At 46.3% G+C, this 16,380-nt stretch overlaps 1 protein-coding gene across 1 annotated transcript; it reads left to right on the plus strand.

Annotated features, from left to right (window-relative positions):
- Nucleotides 1-13,485: 13,485 nt before the first annotated feature.
- On the plus strand, nt 13,486-14,574 carry LOC124676683 (ATP-dependent Clp protease proteolytic subunit-like). Its single transcript, XM_047212728.1, has one exon. It carries the CDS (start codon nt 13,486-13,488, stop codon nt 14,245-14,247), a length of 762 nt encoding a protein of 253 aa, XP_047068684.1. The 3' UTR covers nt 14,248-14,574.
- The last annotated feature ends 1,806 nt before the right edge of the window (nt 14,575-16,380 follow it).

Genomic DNA, 16,380 nt, shown 5'->3' on the forward strand with positions numbered 1-16,380 from the left:
CAAGTCTGGTGCCATTTTAAAATTCGTCAATACGAACTGTTCTGTTTTGACAGATTCTGCCTTTTATTTCGCATTGCCTCTTTCGCTATGTTGGATGAATTTCTTTGATCCACTAATGTCCAGTAGCATTATGCAATGTCCAGAAGTGTTAAGAATGATTGTGTCACCTCTGAATATGTCAATTTATATTGTGCACTAACCCTCTAATGAGTTCTTTCGAGTTTGGTGTGGAGGAAGTTTTCAAGGATCAAGAGAGGAGTATGATGCAACATGATCAAGAAGAGTGAAAGCTCTAAGCTTGGGGATGCACCCGGTGGTTCATCCCTGCATATATCAAGAAGACTCAAGCGTCTAAGCTTGGGGATGCCCAAGGCATCCCCTTCTTCATCGACAAATTATCAGGTTCCTCCCCTGAAACTATATTTTTATTCGGCCACATCTTATATGCTTTTTCTTGGAGCGTCGGTTTGTTTTTGTTTTTGTTTTGTTTGAATAAAATGGATCCTAGCATTCACTTTATGGGAGAGATACACGCTCTGCTGTAGCATATGGACAAATATGTCCTTGGTTTCTACTCATAGTATTCATGGCGAAGTTTCTCCTTCGTTAAATTGTTATATGGTTGGAATTGGAAAATGATACATGTAGTAATTGCTATAAATGTCTTGGGTAATGTGATACTTGGCAATTGTTGTGCTCATGTTTAAGCTCTTGCATCATATGCTTTGCACCCATTAATGAAGAAATACATAGAGCATGCTAAAATTTGGTTTGCATATTTGGTTTCTCTAAGGTCTAGATAATTTCTAGTTTTGAGTTTGAACAACAAGGAAGACGGTGTAGAGTCTTATAATGCTTACAATATGTCTTTTATGTGAGTTTTGCTGTACCGTTCATCCTTGTGTTTGTTTCAAATAGCCTTGCTAGCCTAAACCTTGTATCGAGAGGGAATACTTCTCATGCATCCAAAATACTTGAGCCAACCACTATGCCATTTGTGTCCACCATACCTACCTACTACATGGTATTTTTCCGCCATTCCAAAGTAAATTGCTTGAGTGCTACCTTTAAAATTCCATCATTCACCTTTGCAATATATAGCTCATGGGACAAATAGCTTAAAAACTATTGTGGTATTGAATATGTAATTATGCACTTTATCTCTTATTAAGTTGCTTGTTGTGCGATAACCATGTTTACTGGGGAACGCCATCAACTCATTGTTGAATTTCATGTGAGTTGCTATGCATGTTCGTCTTGTCCGAAGTAAGGGCGATCTACACCGAGTTGAATGGTTTGAGCATGCATATTGTGAGAGAAGAACATTGGGCCGCTAACTAAAGCCATGATTCATGGTGGAAGTTTCAGTTTTGGACAAATATCCTCAAATCTCTAATGAGAAAAGAATTAATTGTTGTCAAATGCTTAAAGCATTAAAAGAGGAGTCCATTATCTGTTGTCTATGTTGTCCCGGTATGGATGTCTAAGTTGAGAATAATCAAAAGCGAGAAATCCAAATGCGAGCTTTCTCCTTAGACCTTTGTACGGGCGGCATAGAGGTACCCTTTGTGAAACTTGGTTAAAGCATATGTATTGCGGTGATAATCCAGGTAGTCCAAGCTAATTAGGACAAGGTGCGGGCACTATTGGTACACTATGCATGAGGCTTGCAACTTATAAGATATAATTTACATGATGCATATGCTTTATTACTACCGTTGACAAAATTGTTTCATGTTTTCAAAATCAAAGCTCTAGCACAAATATAGCAATCGATGCTTTTCCTCTATGAGGACCATTCTTTTACTTTCAATGTTGAGTCGGTTCACCTATTTCTCTCCACCTCAAGAAGCAAACACTTGTGTGAACTGTGCATTGATTCCTACATACTTGCTTATTGCACTTATTATATTACTCTATGTTGACAATTATCCATGAGATATACATGTTACAAGTTGAAAGCAACCGCTGAAACTTAATCTTTTTTTGTGTTGCTTCAATACCTTTACTTTGAATTATTGCTTTATGAGTTAACTCTTATGCAAGACTTATTGATGCTTGTCTTGAAGTGCTATTCATGAAAAGTCTTTGCTTTATGATTCACTTGTTTACTCATGTCATACACATTGTTTTGATCGCTGCATTCTCTACATATGCTTTACAAATAGTATGATCAAGTTTATGATGGCATGTCACTCCGAGAAATTATCTTTGTTATCGTTTTACCCGCTCGGGACGAGCAGAACTAAGCTTGGGGATGCTGATACGTCTCCAACGTATCGATAATTTCTTGTGTTCCATGCCACATTATTGATGTTATCTACATGTTTTATGCACTCTTTATGTCATATTCGTGCATTTTCTGGAACTAACCTATTAACAAGATGCCGAAGTGCCAGTTGCTGTTTTCTGCTGTTTTTGGTTTCAGAAATCCTAGTAAAGAAATATTCTCGGAATTGGACGAAATAAAAGCCCGGAGGCCTATTTTCTCACGAAGCTTCCGAAGTCCGAAGACGAAAGGAAGTGGGGCCACAGGGAGCCAAACCCTAGGGCGGCGCGCCCCCCCCTTGGCCGCGCCGCCCGTCATCCGGGGCCCCCGTGCCCCCTCTCGACTTGCCCTTCCGCCTACTTAAAGCCTCCGTGACGAAACTTCCAGTACCGAGAGCCACGATACGGAAAACCTTACCGAGACGCCGTCGCCGCCGATCCCATCTCGGGGATCCTCGGAGATCGCCTCCGGCACCTCGCCGGAGAGGGGAATCATCTCCCGGAGGACTCTACACCGCCATGGTCGCCTCCGGAGTGATGAGTGAGTAGTCTACCCCCGGACTATGGGTCCATAGCAGTAGCTAGATGGTTGTCTTCTCCCCATTGTGCTATCATTGTCGGATCTTGTGAGCTGCCTATCATGATCAAGATCATCTATCCGTAATTCTATATGTTGCGTTTGTTGGGATCCGATGAATAGAGAATACTTGTTATGTTGATTATCAAAGTTATGCTTATGTGTTGTTTATGATCTTGCATGCTCTCCGTTTCTAGTAGAGGCTCCGGCCAAGTTTTTACTTTTAACTCCAAGAGGGAGTACTTATGCTCGATAGTGGGTTCATGCCCGCATTGACACCGGGACAAGTGACGTAAAGTTCTAAGGTTGTGTTGTGCTGTTGCCACTAGGGATAAAACATTGATGCTATGTCTAAGGATGTAGTTGTTGATTACATTACGCACCATACTTAATGCAATTGTCCGTTGCTTGCAACTTAATACCGGAGGGGGTTCGGATGATAACTCCGAAGGTGGACTTTTTAGGCATAGATGCAGTTGGATGGCGGTCTATGTACTTTGTCGTAATGCCCAATTAAATCTCACTATACTCATCATGATATGTATGTGCATTGTCATGCTCTCTTTATTTGTCAATTGCCCAACCGTAATTTGTTCACCCAACATGCTCGTTCGTCTTATGGGAGAGACACCTCTAGTGAACTCGTGGACCCCGGTCCAATTCTCTTTACCGAAATACAATCTACTGCAATACTTGTTTTTACTGTTTTCTCTGCAAACAATCATCTTCCACACAATACGGTTAATCCTTTGTTACAGACAAGCCGGTGAGATTGACAACCTCACTCGTTTCGTTGGGGCAAAGTACTTTGGTTGTGTTGTGCAGGTTCCACGTTGGCGCCGGAATCTCTCGGTGTTGCGCCGCACTACATCCCGCCGCCATCAACCTTCAACGTGCTTCTTGGCTCCTCCTCGGTTCGATAAACCTTGGTTTCTTTCCGAGGGAAAACTTGCTGCCGTGCTCATCATACCTTCCTCTTGGGGTTGCCCAACGAACGTGTGAAATACACGCCATCAAGCATATTTTCTGGCGCCGTTGCCGGGGAACTGAAGAAAAGCTACACCACAAAGATTTCTAACTCCCACGTCAACTACGCACCACCTACCTCTGCGCACGTAGTAATGGCGATGCCACGCGTGGCGCGACCGTCGCCCTGCCTCCAACCTATATATACAGGGGCGCGAGCATCTCATCTCCTTCCCACAAACCCTAGCCGCCGCTGCCGTAGCGCCGCTTCCTCTCAAGCAGATCCACCATGAGCAGCGTCGGACGCGGCCAGGCTGCCGCGCCTCCACCTCCACCTTCACCTCCCACTCCACCTCCTCCGGCGTCGAGCTCCTCCGAGGAGTTCGACTCCGAAGATAGCACCGATCTCCTCCACCCGGTCAGGGATGCTGCGGCCCTAGCTGAAGCGGAGAAGGAAGCACAGGAGGAGTGATGTCTACGCACGCTTCTATTCCTGTAGACAGTGTTGGGCCTCCAGGAGCAGAGGTTTGTAGAACAGCAGCAAGTTTCCCTTAAGTGGATCACCCAAGGTTTATCGAACTCAGGGAGGAAGAGGACAAAGATATCCCTCTCAAGCAACCCTGCAATCACGATACAAGAAGTCTCTTGTGTCCCCAACACACCTAATACACTTGTCGGATGTATAGGTGCACTAGTTCGGCGAAGAGATAGTGAAATACAAGTGGTATGAATGAATATGAGCAGTAGTAACTGGCGCCGTGAAAAGTGCTTGCCGGCGTGCGGATGATGATAGTAATATTGCAGGAAGTAAAGATGCAGTAAAAAGTAAACAAGCGATGATTGCAGTATTTGGAAACAAGGCCTAGGGATCATACTTTCACTAGTGGACACTCTCAACATTGATCACATAAATAAATAAGTTCTCTTCCTTTGTGCTACATATACTCTTGTTTGATAATGAACACCATTCGTTGTGTAGGGCTACAAGAGCACCTCAATGCCGGAGTTAACAAGCTCCACAAGCATTCGACATTCATATTTAAGTAACCTTTAGAGCATAATAGATCTTTGCAATTTAAACCGAGTACTAACATAGCATGCACACCTGTCACCATCACACTACGAAGGGGGAATAAATCACATCAATACTATCATAGTAATAATTAACTCCATAACCTACAAGAGATTATGATCATAGCCTACGCCAAGTACTACACGATGCACACACTCGTCACCATTACACCGTGAAGGAGGAATAGACTACTTTAATAACATCACAAGAGTAGCACATAGACTAATAGTGATACAAAACTCATATGAATCTCAATCATGTAAGGCAGCTCATGAGATCATTGTATTGAAGTACATAGGAGAGAGATTAACCACATAGCTACCGGTACAGCCCTTAGCCTCGATGGAGAACTACTCCCTCCTCATGGGAGACAGCAGCGTTGATGAAGATGGCGGTGGTGTCGATGGAGATGCCTTCCGGGGGCACTTCCCCGTCCCGGCGGCGTGCCGGAACAGAGACTCATGTCCCCCAGATCTTGGCTTCGCGATGGCGGTGGCTCTGGAAGGTTTCTCGTACCGTGGCTTTTCCGTATCGAAGATTTAGGCCAGGGACCTTTAAATAGGCGAAGAGGCGGAGTCGGAGGGCTGACGGGGCGGTGACACAATAGGGGGCGCGGCCCAGGCCCTGGCCGCGCCACCCTGTCATCTGGTGGCCCTGTGGCCCTCCTCTGCTGGCTCTCGGTTGTTCTGGAAGCTTCGTGGAAAAATAGGATGCTGGGCATTGATTTCGTCCGATTCCGAGAATATTTCCTTACTAGGATTTCGAAACCAAAAACAGCAGAAAACAACGAATCGACCCTTCGGCATCTCGTCAATAGGTTAGTTCCGGAAAATGCATAAATATGACATATAATGTGTATAAAACATGTGAGTATCATCATAAAAGTAGCATGGAACATAAGAAATTATAGATACGTTTGAGACGTATCAAGCATCCCCAAGCTTAGTTCATGCTCGCCCTCGAGTAGGTAAACGATAACAAGGATAATTTCTGAAGTGACATGCTATCATAATCTTGATCAATACTATTGTACAGCATATGAGATGAATGAAGCGATTCGAAGCAATGATGAAGATAATGAGTAAACAAATGAATCATATAGCAAAGACTTTTCATGAATAATACTTTCAAGACAAGCATCAATAAGACTTGCATAAGAGTTACTCATAAAGCAATAAATTCAAAGTAAAGGCATTGAAGCAACACAAAGGAAGATATAAGTTTCAGCGGTTGCTTTCAACTTCAACATGTATATCTCATGGATAGTTGTCAACATAAAGCAATATAACAAGTGCAATAGGTAAACATGTAAGAATCAATGCACAGTTGACACAAGTGTTTGCTTCTAAGATAGAAAGAAGTAGGTAAAATGACTCAACAATAAAGTAGAAGAAAGGCCCTTCGCAGAGGGAAGCATTGATTACTATATTTGTGCTAGAGCTTTTCATTTTGAAAACAAGAAACAATTTTGTCAACGGTAGTAATAAAGCATATGTGTTATGTATAAGATATCTTATAAGTTGCAAGCCTCATGCATAGTATACTAATAGTGCTCCCACCTTGTCCTAATTAGCTTGGATTAACACGGATTATCATTGCATAGCATATGTTTCAACCAAGTGTCACAAAGGGGTACCTCTATGCCGCTCGTACAAAGGTCTAAGGAGAAAGCTCGCATTGGATTTCTCGCTTTTGATTATTCTCAACTTAGACATCCATACCGGGACAACATAGACAACAGATAATGGACTCCTCTTTAATGCATAAGCATTCAACAACAGTTAATTTTCTCATAAGAGATTGAGGATTAGTTGTCCAAACTGAAACTTCCACCATGAATCATGGCTTTAGTTAGCGGCCCAATGTTCTTCTCTAACATTATGCATACTCAAACCATTTGATCATGAAAATCTCCCTTACTTCAGACAAGACGAACATGCATAGCAACTCACATGATATTCAACAAAGGTAAAAGTTGATGGCATCCCCAGAAACATGGTTACCGCTAAACAAGCAACTTATTAAGAAATAAGACACATAAGTACATATTCTTCACCACAATAGTTTTTAAGGCTATTTTCCCATGAGCTATATATTGCAAAGACAAAGGATAGAATTTTTAAAGGTAGCACTCAAGTAATGTACTTTGGAATGGCGGAGAAATACCATGTGGTAGGTAGGTATGGTGGACACAAATGGCATAGTTTTTGGCTCAAGGATTTGGATGCACGAGAAGAATTCCTCTCAATACAAGGCTAGGCTAGCAAGGTTGTTTGAAGCAAACTCAAGTATAAAAGGTGCGAGCAAAGCTCACATATGAACATATTGTAAGTATTATAAGACTTTACATTGTATCCTTGTTGTTCAAACACCTTAACCAGAAAATATCTAGACTCTAGAGAAACCAATCATGCAAACCAAATTTTAACAAGCTCTATGTAGTTCTTCATTAATAGGTGCAAAGTACATGATGCAAGAGCTTAAACATGATCTATATGAGCACAACAATTTCCAAGTATCAAATTATTCAAGACATTATACCAATTACCACATGAAGCATTTTCCGTTTCCAACCATATAACAATGAACGAAGCAGTTTCAACCTTTGCCATGAACATTAAAAGTAAAGCTAAGAACACATGTGTTCGTATGCAACAGCGGAGCGTGTCTCTCTCCCACACAAGCATGTATTTATTCAGAGAATGAAAATAACAAAACAAAAATAAAAGCACACGAACACGCTCCAAGTAAAGTACATAAGATGTGACCGAATAAAAATATAGTTTCAAGAGAAGAAACTCGATAAATTGTCGATGAAGAAGGGGATGCCTTGGGCATCCCCAAGCTTAGATGCTTGAGTCTTCTTGGAATATGCGGGGATGAACCACGGGGGCATCCCCAAGCTTAGACTCTTCACTCTTCTTGATCATAGTATATCATCCTCCTCTCTTGACCCTTGAAAACTTCCTCCACACCAAACTCGAAACAAACTCATTAGAGGGTTAGTGCATAATCAAAAATTTCACATGTTCAGAGGTGACACAATCATTCTTAACACTTCTGGACATTGCCCAAAGCTACTGGACATTAATGGAACAAACAAATCCATCCAACATAGCAAAACAGGCAATGCGAAATAAAGGCAGAATCTGTCAAAACAGAACAGTCCGTAAAGACGAATTTTATTGAGGCACCATACTTTCTCAAATGAAAATGCCCAAATTGAATGAAAGTTGCGTACATATCTGAGGATCACGCACGTAAATTGACAGATTTTTCTGAGTTACCTACAGAGAGGCATATTGAAATTCGTGACAGCAAGAAATCTGTTTCTGCATGAGCAATCCAAATCTAGTATTGACTTTACTATCAAAGACTTTACTTGGCACAACAATGCAATAAAATAAAGATAAGGAGATTTTGCTACAGTAGTAAACAACTTCCAAGACTCAAATATAAAACAAAAGTACTGTAGTAAAATAAAGACATGGGTTATCTCCCAAGAAGTGCTTTATTTATAGCCATTAAGATGGGCTCAGCAGTTTTAATGATGCACTCGCAAGAAATAAGAGTTGAAGCAAAAGAGAGCATCAAGAAGCAAATTCAAAACAAATTTAAGCCTAACATGCTTCCTATGCATAGGAATCTTGTAAATAAACAAGTCATGTAGGCATAATGCAACAAGCATAGGAAAACTAGACAAGCGCAACTTCAAGATTTTCAGCATATAGAGAGGTGTTTTAGTAACATGAAAACTTCCACAACCATATTTTCCTCTCTCATAATAACTTTCAGTGGCATCATGAACAAGCTCAACAATATAAGTATCACATAAAACATTCTTATTCACATGCATAAAAGCATCATTACTCTCCACATAAGCATAGTCATTCTTATTAATTGTAGTGGGAGCAAATTCAACAAAGTAGCTATCATTATTATTCTCATCATCAAATATAAGAGGTATAGTATAATCATAATAAGCTTTATCCTCCATAGTAGGCGGCACCAAAAGACCACTATCATTATAATCATCATATATGGGAGGCATATCATAATCAACATAAACTTTCTCCTCAATACCCGGAGGGCTAAAGAGATCATTTTCATCAAAACCAACTTCCCCAAGCTTAGAATTTTCCATATCAATAGCAACAATGGTGTTCAAAGCGTTCATACTAATATCATTGCTACTAGCATGCAAATAAGGTTCCATAGGTTTTTTAATTTTCGCATTAAACCATTCATGTCTTGACTCGGGAAATAGTATAAAAAGCTCACGGATGTTTTCCATTATGCCTTACTAGTGTTTAACAAGAAAAAAAAAAAGATGCAATTGCGGGATCTAAAGGAAATAGCTTCGAGCACACACACAACGGCAACGAGAAAAGTACTTAGTTACTCGGGACCGGAGTATGAGTGTCTTTTACCTTTCCTCCCGGCAACGACGCCGTGAAAAGTGCTTGATGTCTACGCACGCTTCTATTCCTGTAGACAGTGTTGGGCCTCCAAGAGCAGAGGTTTGTAGAACAGCAGCAAGTTTCCCTTAAGTGGATCACCCAAGGTTTATCGAACTCAGGGAGGAAGAAGACAAAGATATCCCTCTCAAGCAACCCCTGCAATCACGATACAAGAAGTCTCTTGTGTCCCCAACACACCTAATACACTTGTCGGATGTATAGGTGCACTAGTTCGGCGAAGAGATAGTGAAATACAAGTGGTATGAATGAATATGAGCAGAGTAGTAACGGCGCCGAGAAAAGTGCTTGCTGGCGTGCAGATGATGGTAATAATATTGCAGGAAGTAAAGATGCAGTAAAATAGTAAACAAGCGATGATTGCAGTATTTGGAAACAAGGCCTAGGGATCATACTTTCACTAGTGGACACTCTCAACATTGATCACATAAATAAATAAGTTCTCTTCCTTTGTGCTACATATACTCTTGTTTGATAATGAACACCATTCGTTGTGTAGGGCAACAAGAGCACCTCAATGCCGGAGTTAACAAGCTCCACAACATTCGACATTCATATTTAAGTAACCTTTAGAGCATAATAGATCTTTGCAATTTAAACCGAGTAATAACATAGCATGCACACTGTCACCATCACACTACGAAGGGGGAATAAATCACATCAATACTATCATAGTAATAATTAACTCCATAACCTACAAGAGATTATGATCATAGCCTACGCCAAGTACTACACGATGCACACACTGTCACCATTACACCGTGAAGGAGGAATAGACTACTTTAATAACATCACAAGAGTAGCACATAGACTAATAGTGATACAAAACTCATATGAATCTCAATCATGTAAGGCAGCTCATGAGATCATTGTATTGAAGTACATAGGAGAGAGATTAACCACATAGCTACCGGTACAGCCCTTAGCCTCGATGGAGAACTACTCCCTCCTCATGGGAGACAGACAGCGTTGATGAAGATGGCGGTGGTGTCGATGGAGATGCCTTCCGGGGGCACTTCCCCGTCCCGGCGGCGTGCCGGAACAGAGACTCCTGTCCCCCAGATCTTGGCTTTGCGATGGCGGCGGCTCTGGAAGGTTTTTCGTACCGTGGCTTTTCCGTATCGAAGATTTAGGTCAGGGACCTTTAAATAGGCGAAGAGGCGGAGTCAGAGGGCTGACGGGGCGGTGACACAATAGGGGGGCGCGGCCCAGGCTCTGGCCGCGCCACCCTGTCATCTGGTGGCCCTGTGGCCCTCCTCTGCTGGCTCTCGGGTGTTCTGGAAGTTTCGTGAAAAAAAGGATCGTCGGGCATTGATTTCGTCCGATTCCGAGAATATTTCATTACTAGGATTTACGAAACTAAAAACAGCGAGAAAACAACCAACTGGCCCTTCGGCATCTCGTCAATAGGTTAGTTCCGGAAAATGCATAAATATGACATATAATGTGTATAAAACATGTGAGTATCATCATAAAAGTAGCATGGAACATAAGAAATTATAGATACGTTTGAGACGTATCAAGGAGCTGGCGGACCACGCGGCGTTGGACGCCGAGCTGGAACAGCGCAGGCTGGCGGCCGCCGCTGCAGCTGAGGACTCCGACTCGGAGATATCTTGGTCCTCCGATGACCCTGATGCGCCGACGCCAGAGGAGAAGGCGGCCGAGCAGCGGGCCCTCGTCGAGTCTTTCGAGACGCTCAAGGACGAAGCCGCCAACGCGAGGCCGGAGCGAGTGCTCGCAAGAGGACGCGGCGGCGCACCGAGCCATAGCGGCCGCGCGGGAGGCGGCGGAGAAGCAGGCGACGGAGCGACGCAACGACGGTGCCGGCCCGTCAGGAAGCAAGTAGTCTAGGCCTATAGATCTTCTTTATATAGTTTTTATGCATTTTTATGTACTACTTTCAATGTTTGTACTATGTTGCAATTCAAAAAATGGGTCGCCCCGGTGGGAGCACACCCAGACGCAAACGGACGAGCGGACAAATATGTCCGCAGGGCGATGCAAACGGATGCTCGCGACCACTTTTGGGCGTCCGAAATGCGTCGCGCCGCTGGAGATGCCCTCATCGCCATATGCATGTTAGTGGACTCTGCAGAATCTGCAATCGTGAACCAGAGGATGTGGCCCATGCTTTGTTTAGGTGCCCACACGCATACAGACTTTGGGAGAAGATGCGTGAAATTTGGTTCTTGCCCAGTGATGGTGATCTACATCTACACCCATACTCTTGGTTTAAAACTGTTATCTCCAAGTCACCAGCTGCTATGCTAGATAACCTGTTGCTGGTAGCCTGGAGATCATGGCATTGTCCAAATGAAGTGACTCATCATAAACCTTTACCCCCGGTGGAAGCTTCTTCTTGTTTCTTGTGTAGTTACATCAAACTGATTAGAGATGTTCCTGTCCTTTCAGTTGACAATATAATCAAGGGGAAGCAACCAATGGTGGCATCACAGGCAATCTGTAACCCCACGAAACCGGCTGATCCTCCTCCCAAGCCGTTGTGTCGCCCCCTGCCAGGTTGGGCAAAGTTATCTATCGACGGTTCATTTCAGTCAAGGAACGAAGCAGGAGGAACAGGTATGATATTGCGCGATGAGAGCGGTCAGATTATCTTTTCTGCATGCCGCTGGCTAGCGAACTGTGATGATCCTTATGAAGCTGAACTTCGTGCATGCGTTGAAGGAGTGAGGCTAGCGTTGGACCACTGCCTTCTGCCGTTTGTCATTGAAACGGATTGCAGTTCGTTGGTGCTACCTGCTTCAGAGTTTTCTAAGGACAGATCTATTCATAGGAATATTTGTCTATTACTTAGTCGGCTTCTTAGCCAAAGAGTGGAGTGCTATATTGTAAAAGTGGAGTGTTCTCGGGTTAGGGCTAGTCATTGTCTTGCAAATTTTGCAAGATCAGAGCAACACACTATGGTGTGGTTGGGTTCCGGGCCTGATGTTGTGTTACAGGAGCTGGAACTCGATCATACTGTAACCCCGCCTGTTTAATGCAATCCTCTTTTACCCGCATAAAAAATTAAAGTTGTATTAAAACGTAGTAAACGTTTGTAACTCCACAATTTGCATCTTGACATTCCTCTACTACAAGAGTAAATTGAAAACGAGGAATTCTAAGATGCTCCAAAGCTATCATGGGCCATCCATTTACGTTCATCTAACGGTTAGGATGACCAAGTTGACCTTCATCAATCAAGTACTCAAAGTTAAACATTATCTTACCTCTGATGGGGTAAGAAGGAGCATGTTAAAACAACTCATTGAAAATAGTGCAAGCCGTCAAACATGGAAATCGTCTTGGGCGCGACGTAACTGGTACTATCCCTTACAGGGCATACCACCAAGACATATGGCTTCCTTCTCAATTGGGTGGAAAGACTAGATGCAAAAAAACATCTCACATAAAAACCACCGACCAAAGGAAAAAAACTTGACACCATCATCGGCTTCACTTGGTCGAAAAATGGTTGACCCATGGGATTGAACAACAAAAAATCCCTTCATGTCAAATACAATGTTCATTTTGAAGTTGAACAAGCCATGAGAATTTTGTGTGCAATGTTTGTCCCTTCCACGGAGTCGTCGTTGCGATGTGCACACGAACATATCATAGAAGAAACACATGCCACGCTCCAGACCTTAGTCTCTCGGCATCGGATAGGCCACTGGAGACGATGGAGACCACATGGAATCTTGTAGGGATTTACGTTTTTTGGGGACTTTGGTGTGTTCATTTCCTTTTTTCTTTCTTTAGGGGATGTTGAGTTATTTCCATTTTCCCCAAAGGTCTCTGCAGGGCCCAGAATACCCCGCCGAGAGCCCAAATAGCCCGGCCCACGTTGAAGCGATAAGAAGGAACAACCGCACAGCATACCTCCATTCTCGCAGCCTTTGTAGCCTCACGCTCGGGCTGTCACCTACTGTACAACCCACTCCCACCAATGGAGCCCACCACCTGCCGACCCCACCATGCTCGCACCCGGCCCCACTCGTCTGTCTCTAACCGCCTCCTCCCTTCTCCCCACCCTCCCGTCTCGCTCTCACCTCGCCGCGCCGGGACCCAAGCCCACACCCAATCCCCTAAACCCTAGCGCCGCCGCCGCCGCCGCCGCCATGCTGCGCCGCCTCGCCTCCGCGGCCGCCCCGCGGGCCATCTTCTCCACCACCCCGGCGGCGGGGCACACCCCGCGCCGCGCGTACGGGCTAGTCCCCATGGTGATCGAGCACACCTCCCGCGGGGAGCGCGCCTACGACATCTTCTCGCGCCTCCTCAAGGAGCGGATCGTGTGCATCCACGGCCCCATCGCCGACGACACGGCCTCGCTCGTCGTCGCGCAGCTGCTCTTCCTCGAGTCCGAGAACCCCGCCAAGCCCATCCACCTCTACATCAACTCCCCGGGCGGGGTCGTCACCGCCGGCCTCGCCATCTACGACACCATGCAGTACATCCGCTCGCCGGTCACCACGCTCTGCATCGGCCAGGCCGCCTCCATGGGGTCGCTCCTCCTGGCCGCGGGCGCGCCGGGCGAGCGCCGCGCGCTGCCCAACGCGCGCATCATGATCCACCAGCCCTCGGGCGGGGCGTCGGGCCAGGCCTCCGACATCGCCATCCACGCCAAGGAGATCCTCAAGGTGCGCGACCGCCTCAACCGGATCTACGCCAAGCACACCGGCCAGCCCATCGACGGCGTCGAGAAGTGCATGGAGAGGGACTTGTTCATGGACCCCGTCGAGGCGCACGCCTGGGGCCTCATCGACGAGGTCATCGAGCACCGCCCCGTCTCGCTTGTTTCTGATGCCGTGGCCAGCGATCCGCCCAACCCCACTGTGGGAGCCGAAACCAAGCCTGCCGAGGAGCCTTCTTCTCCGGCTTGATGGGTGGTGGTTGCAAGGTGCAATCCTCCTTTTTTTGCTTTATTATTATTACTCTAGCCTTGCCTTGTTGTTGGATTCAATGCTTATTAATTCTCTCTTAACATACATAAGTTTTTACAACTTGTTATTCTGGCAGCACCAGGGGCCTTATTCACTAGCTAGCCCGTTGTTTTGCTACTTGAATGAATTAATCCCCTTCTGATAATGGATGCAGTCATTTCATACTTGCTTTGCCTCATTCTGTGCGATTATATTTTCCAATTGTTGCTAGTTGGGAATACTATAACATAAATGCGTGATTCAATAAGTTTTTGTTGGGCTGGCACACATCTCAGGCGAAATCTCAGTTTACCTTGCCCTAGTTAACAACAGTGAGCTCTATCAATTGCAGCTTCTAGCACAAACCACATCCAACCGCGTTTGTCATAGACTGAGATGTAATTAAATCTCAGGCAACTGAGAACTTGCTGATAAGGTTGCAGTTGTGCCTCTTTGATTTATGCGATTTCATTCAATAAGTTATCCACAAATACAGAATATTGTAGTACCAATTCAGTTCCATTTGTGTATCAAAAGAAAGAACAATGTTTTTTGTTACTGTAATCAATAGTTAACTCACGGAATTATAGTTCAGTTCAAATGACTTGGCCTGTGAAACCCAAAAGTAGCTGTCACTAAAAACTGGATGATGGGCCTGTTTCTTTTTCATGAAACATAACATTCTGATTGTTAGAGTACGTCATGGGCCTGGGCCCGTTAGTCTTATGGTTTGCTTAGGGGTCAAGTAAGCCCTGCTTGGGAGTCAAGTAAACCTCTCTATATAAGGAGAGGAGATGTATCAATCTAATCAAGCAAGAATTAAGAAGGAAATCCCTTCCCTCTTGCCACCGGCCGTGGGCAAGGCCCCCGGCCGGCCTTCTCGCGCCCTCGCAGCCCTCTCTCTCCCTCCCAAACCCTAGCAGCCACATAACACTTGGTATCAGATAGCTCTCGTTCGATCATGTCCAGCCCTCCACCGAGTTCTTCCCACCCGCCGCCGCCGCACTCCGACGTCCCCGCCGTTCTCTCCCCGGCGGAGATCACCGCAGCCCTCCGCGATCTCGCCACCGCGGTCCAGGAGATCCACCTCTACTTAGCTGGCCCCTACGGGCCGCCGCCGGCCGCGCCACCAGCCGCCACCACCGGGCCACTGCTCCTGCCGTGGCAGCCGCCGCATCTGGCGGTCTCCGCCGCGGTCGCCGCCACCACCACCCAACCCTGGTTGGCGTGGCCGTCCCAGCCCCTCGCGGGCCCCGTCGCGGTCGTGGCCTCGCTGCAGCAGCCGACGCTGCTGCTGTCATCGCCGCCACCCGACGCTGGGCTGCTGCAGTCCCCGCTGCCGCTGTCCACCATCTCCGGGCCGGGCCCTACCTCGGCGCCGGGGGTTCCTCTTCTCCAGCAGCCGGCCGCCTTCTTCCCCACAGGGACGCTGCAGCAGCAACAGCAGCAGCTGCCGCCGCCACCAACGCTGCCGCTGCAGCTGTTGTCCTCACCAACGTTGTCCCTGCCGTTCGGTGGGCAGCTGCAACAGCAGCAGCAGCTGCTGCCGCCATCGACGCCGTCTCTGCCTTTCGGCGGTGTGGGAGCGACCTTGGCCCCGGGCTCTACATCGACACCGCCCGGGATGCCCTTCCACCAGGTCCGCTTCCTCCGTCGCCGTCACCGCTTCCGGCTTGGATCGCTATCCGCCACGTGTCGGCGGCGGCGAGGCTGCAGTGCTGCTGCGCGTGGCCTCCTAGTGCGTCGGCGTGTGCGGGAGATGCGTGATCTACGCGCCGCAGCTCCTCCAAGTTGCGCTTCGCTGCGCAACGGACCTCGATCTCGTCCGCTGCGTTGGGGATCTTGGGCGTGCGGTTTCCCCCACGGGCGGCGAACATGTTGTTTTTCCCGCGGGCAACGACCTCCGCAGCCTGCGCCATCGACGGCTCATCCGGCGGGGAGAAGGCATGGTGTCACCGACAGGAGCGCACCGCGTAGCACCACCGCATTCCGCCGCCGGCCGCCGCGCGGGCTCCTTTTGTCCCGCTGGTTTCCATGGGATCCAGGTGGTTGTACAGGTGCACGTCCAACGGGCGGATGGTGTCCACTTTATGG

The sequence above is a fragment of the Lolium rigidum genome, chromosome 7 (assembly GCF_022539505.1).
Source record: "Lolium rigidum isolate FL_2022 chromosome 7, APGP_CSIRO_Lrig_0.1, whole genome shotgun sequence".
Lineage (NCBI taxonomy): Eukaryota > Viridiplantae > Streptophyta > Magnoliopsida > Poales > Poaceae > Lolium > Lolium rigidum.

Excerpts from the sequence above, each read along its gene's own strand:
- LOC124676683 (XM_047212728.1), top strand. The coding sequence starts at position 13,486 with ATGCTGCGCCGCCTCGCCTCCGCGGCCGCCCCGCGGGCCATCTTCTCC.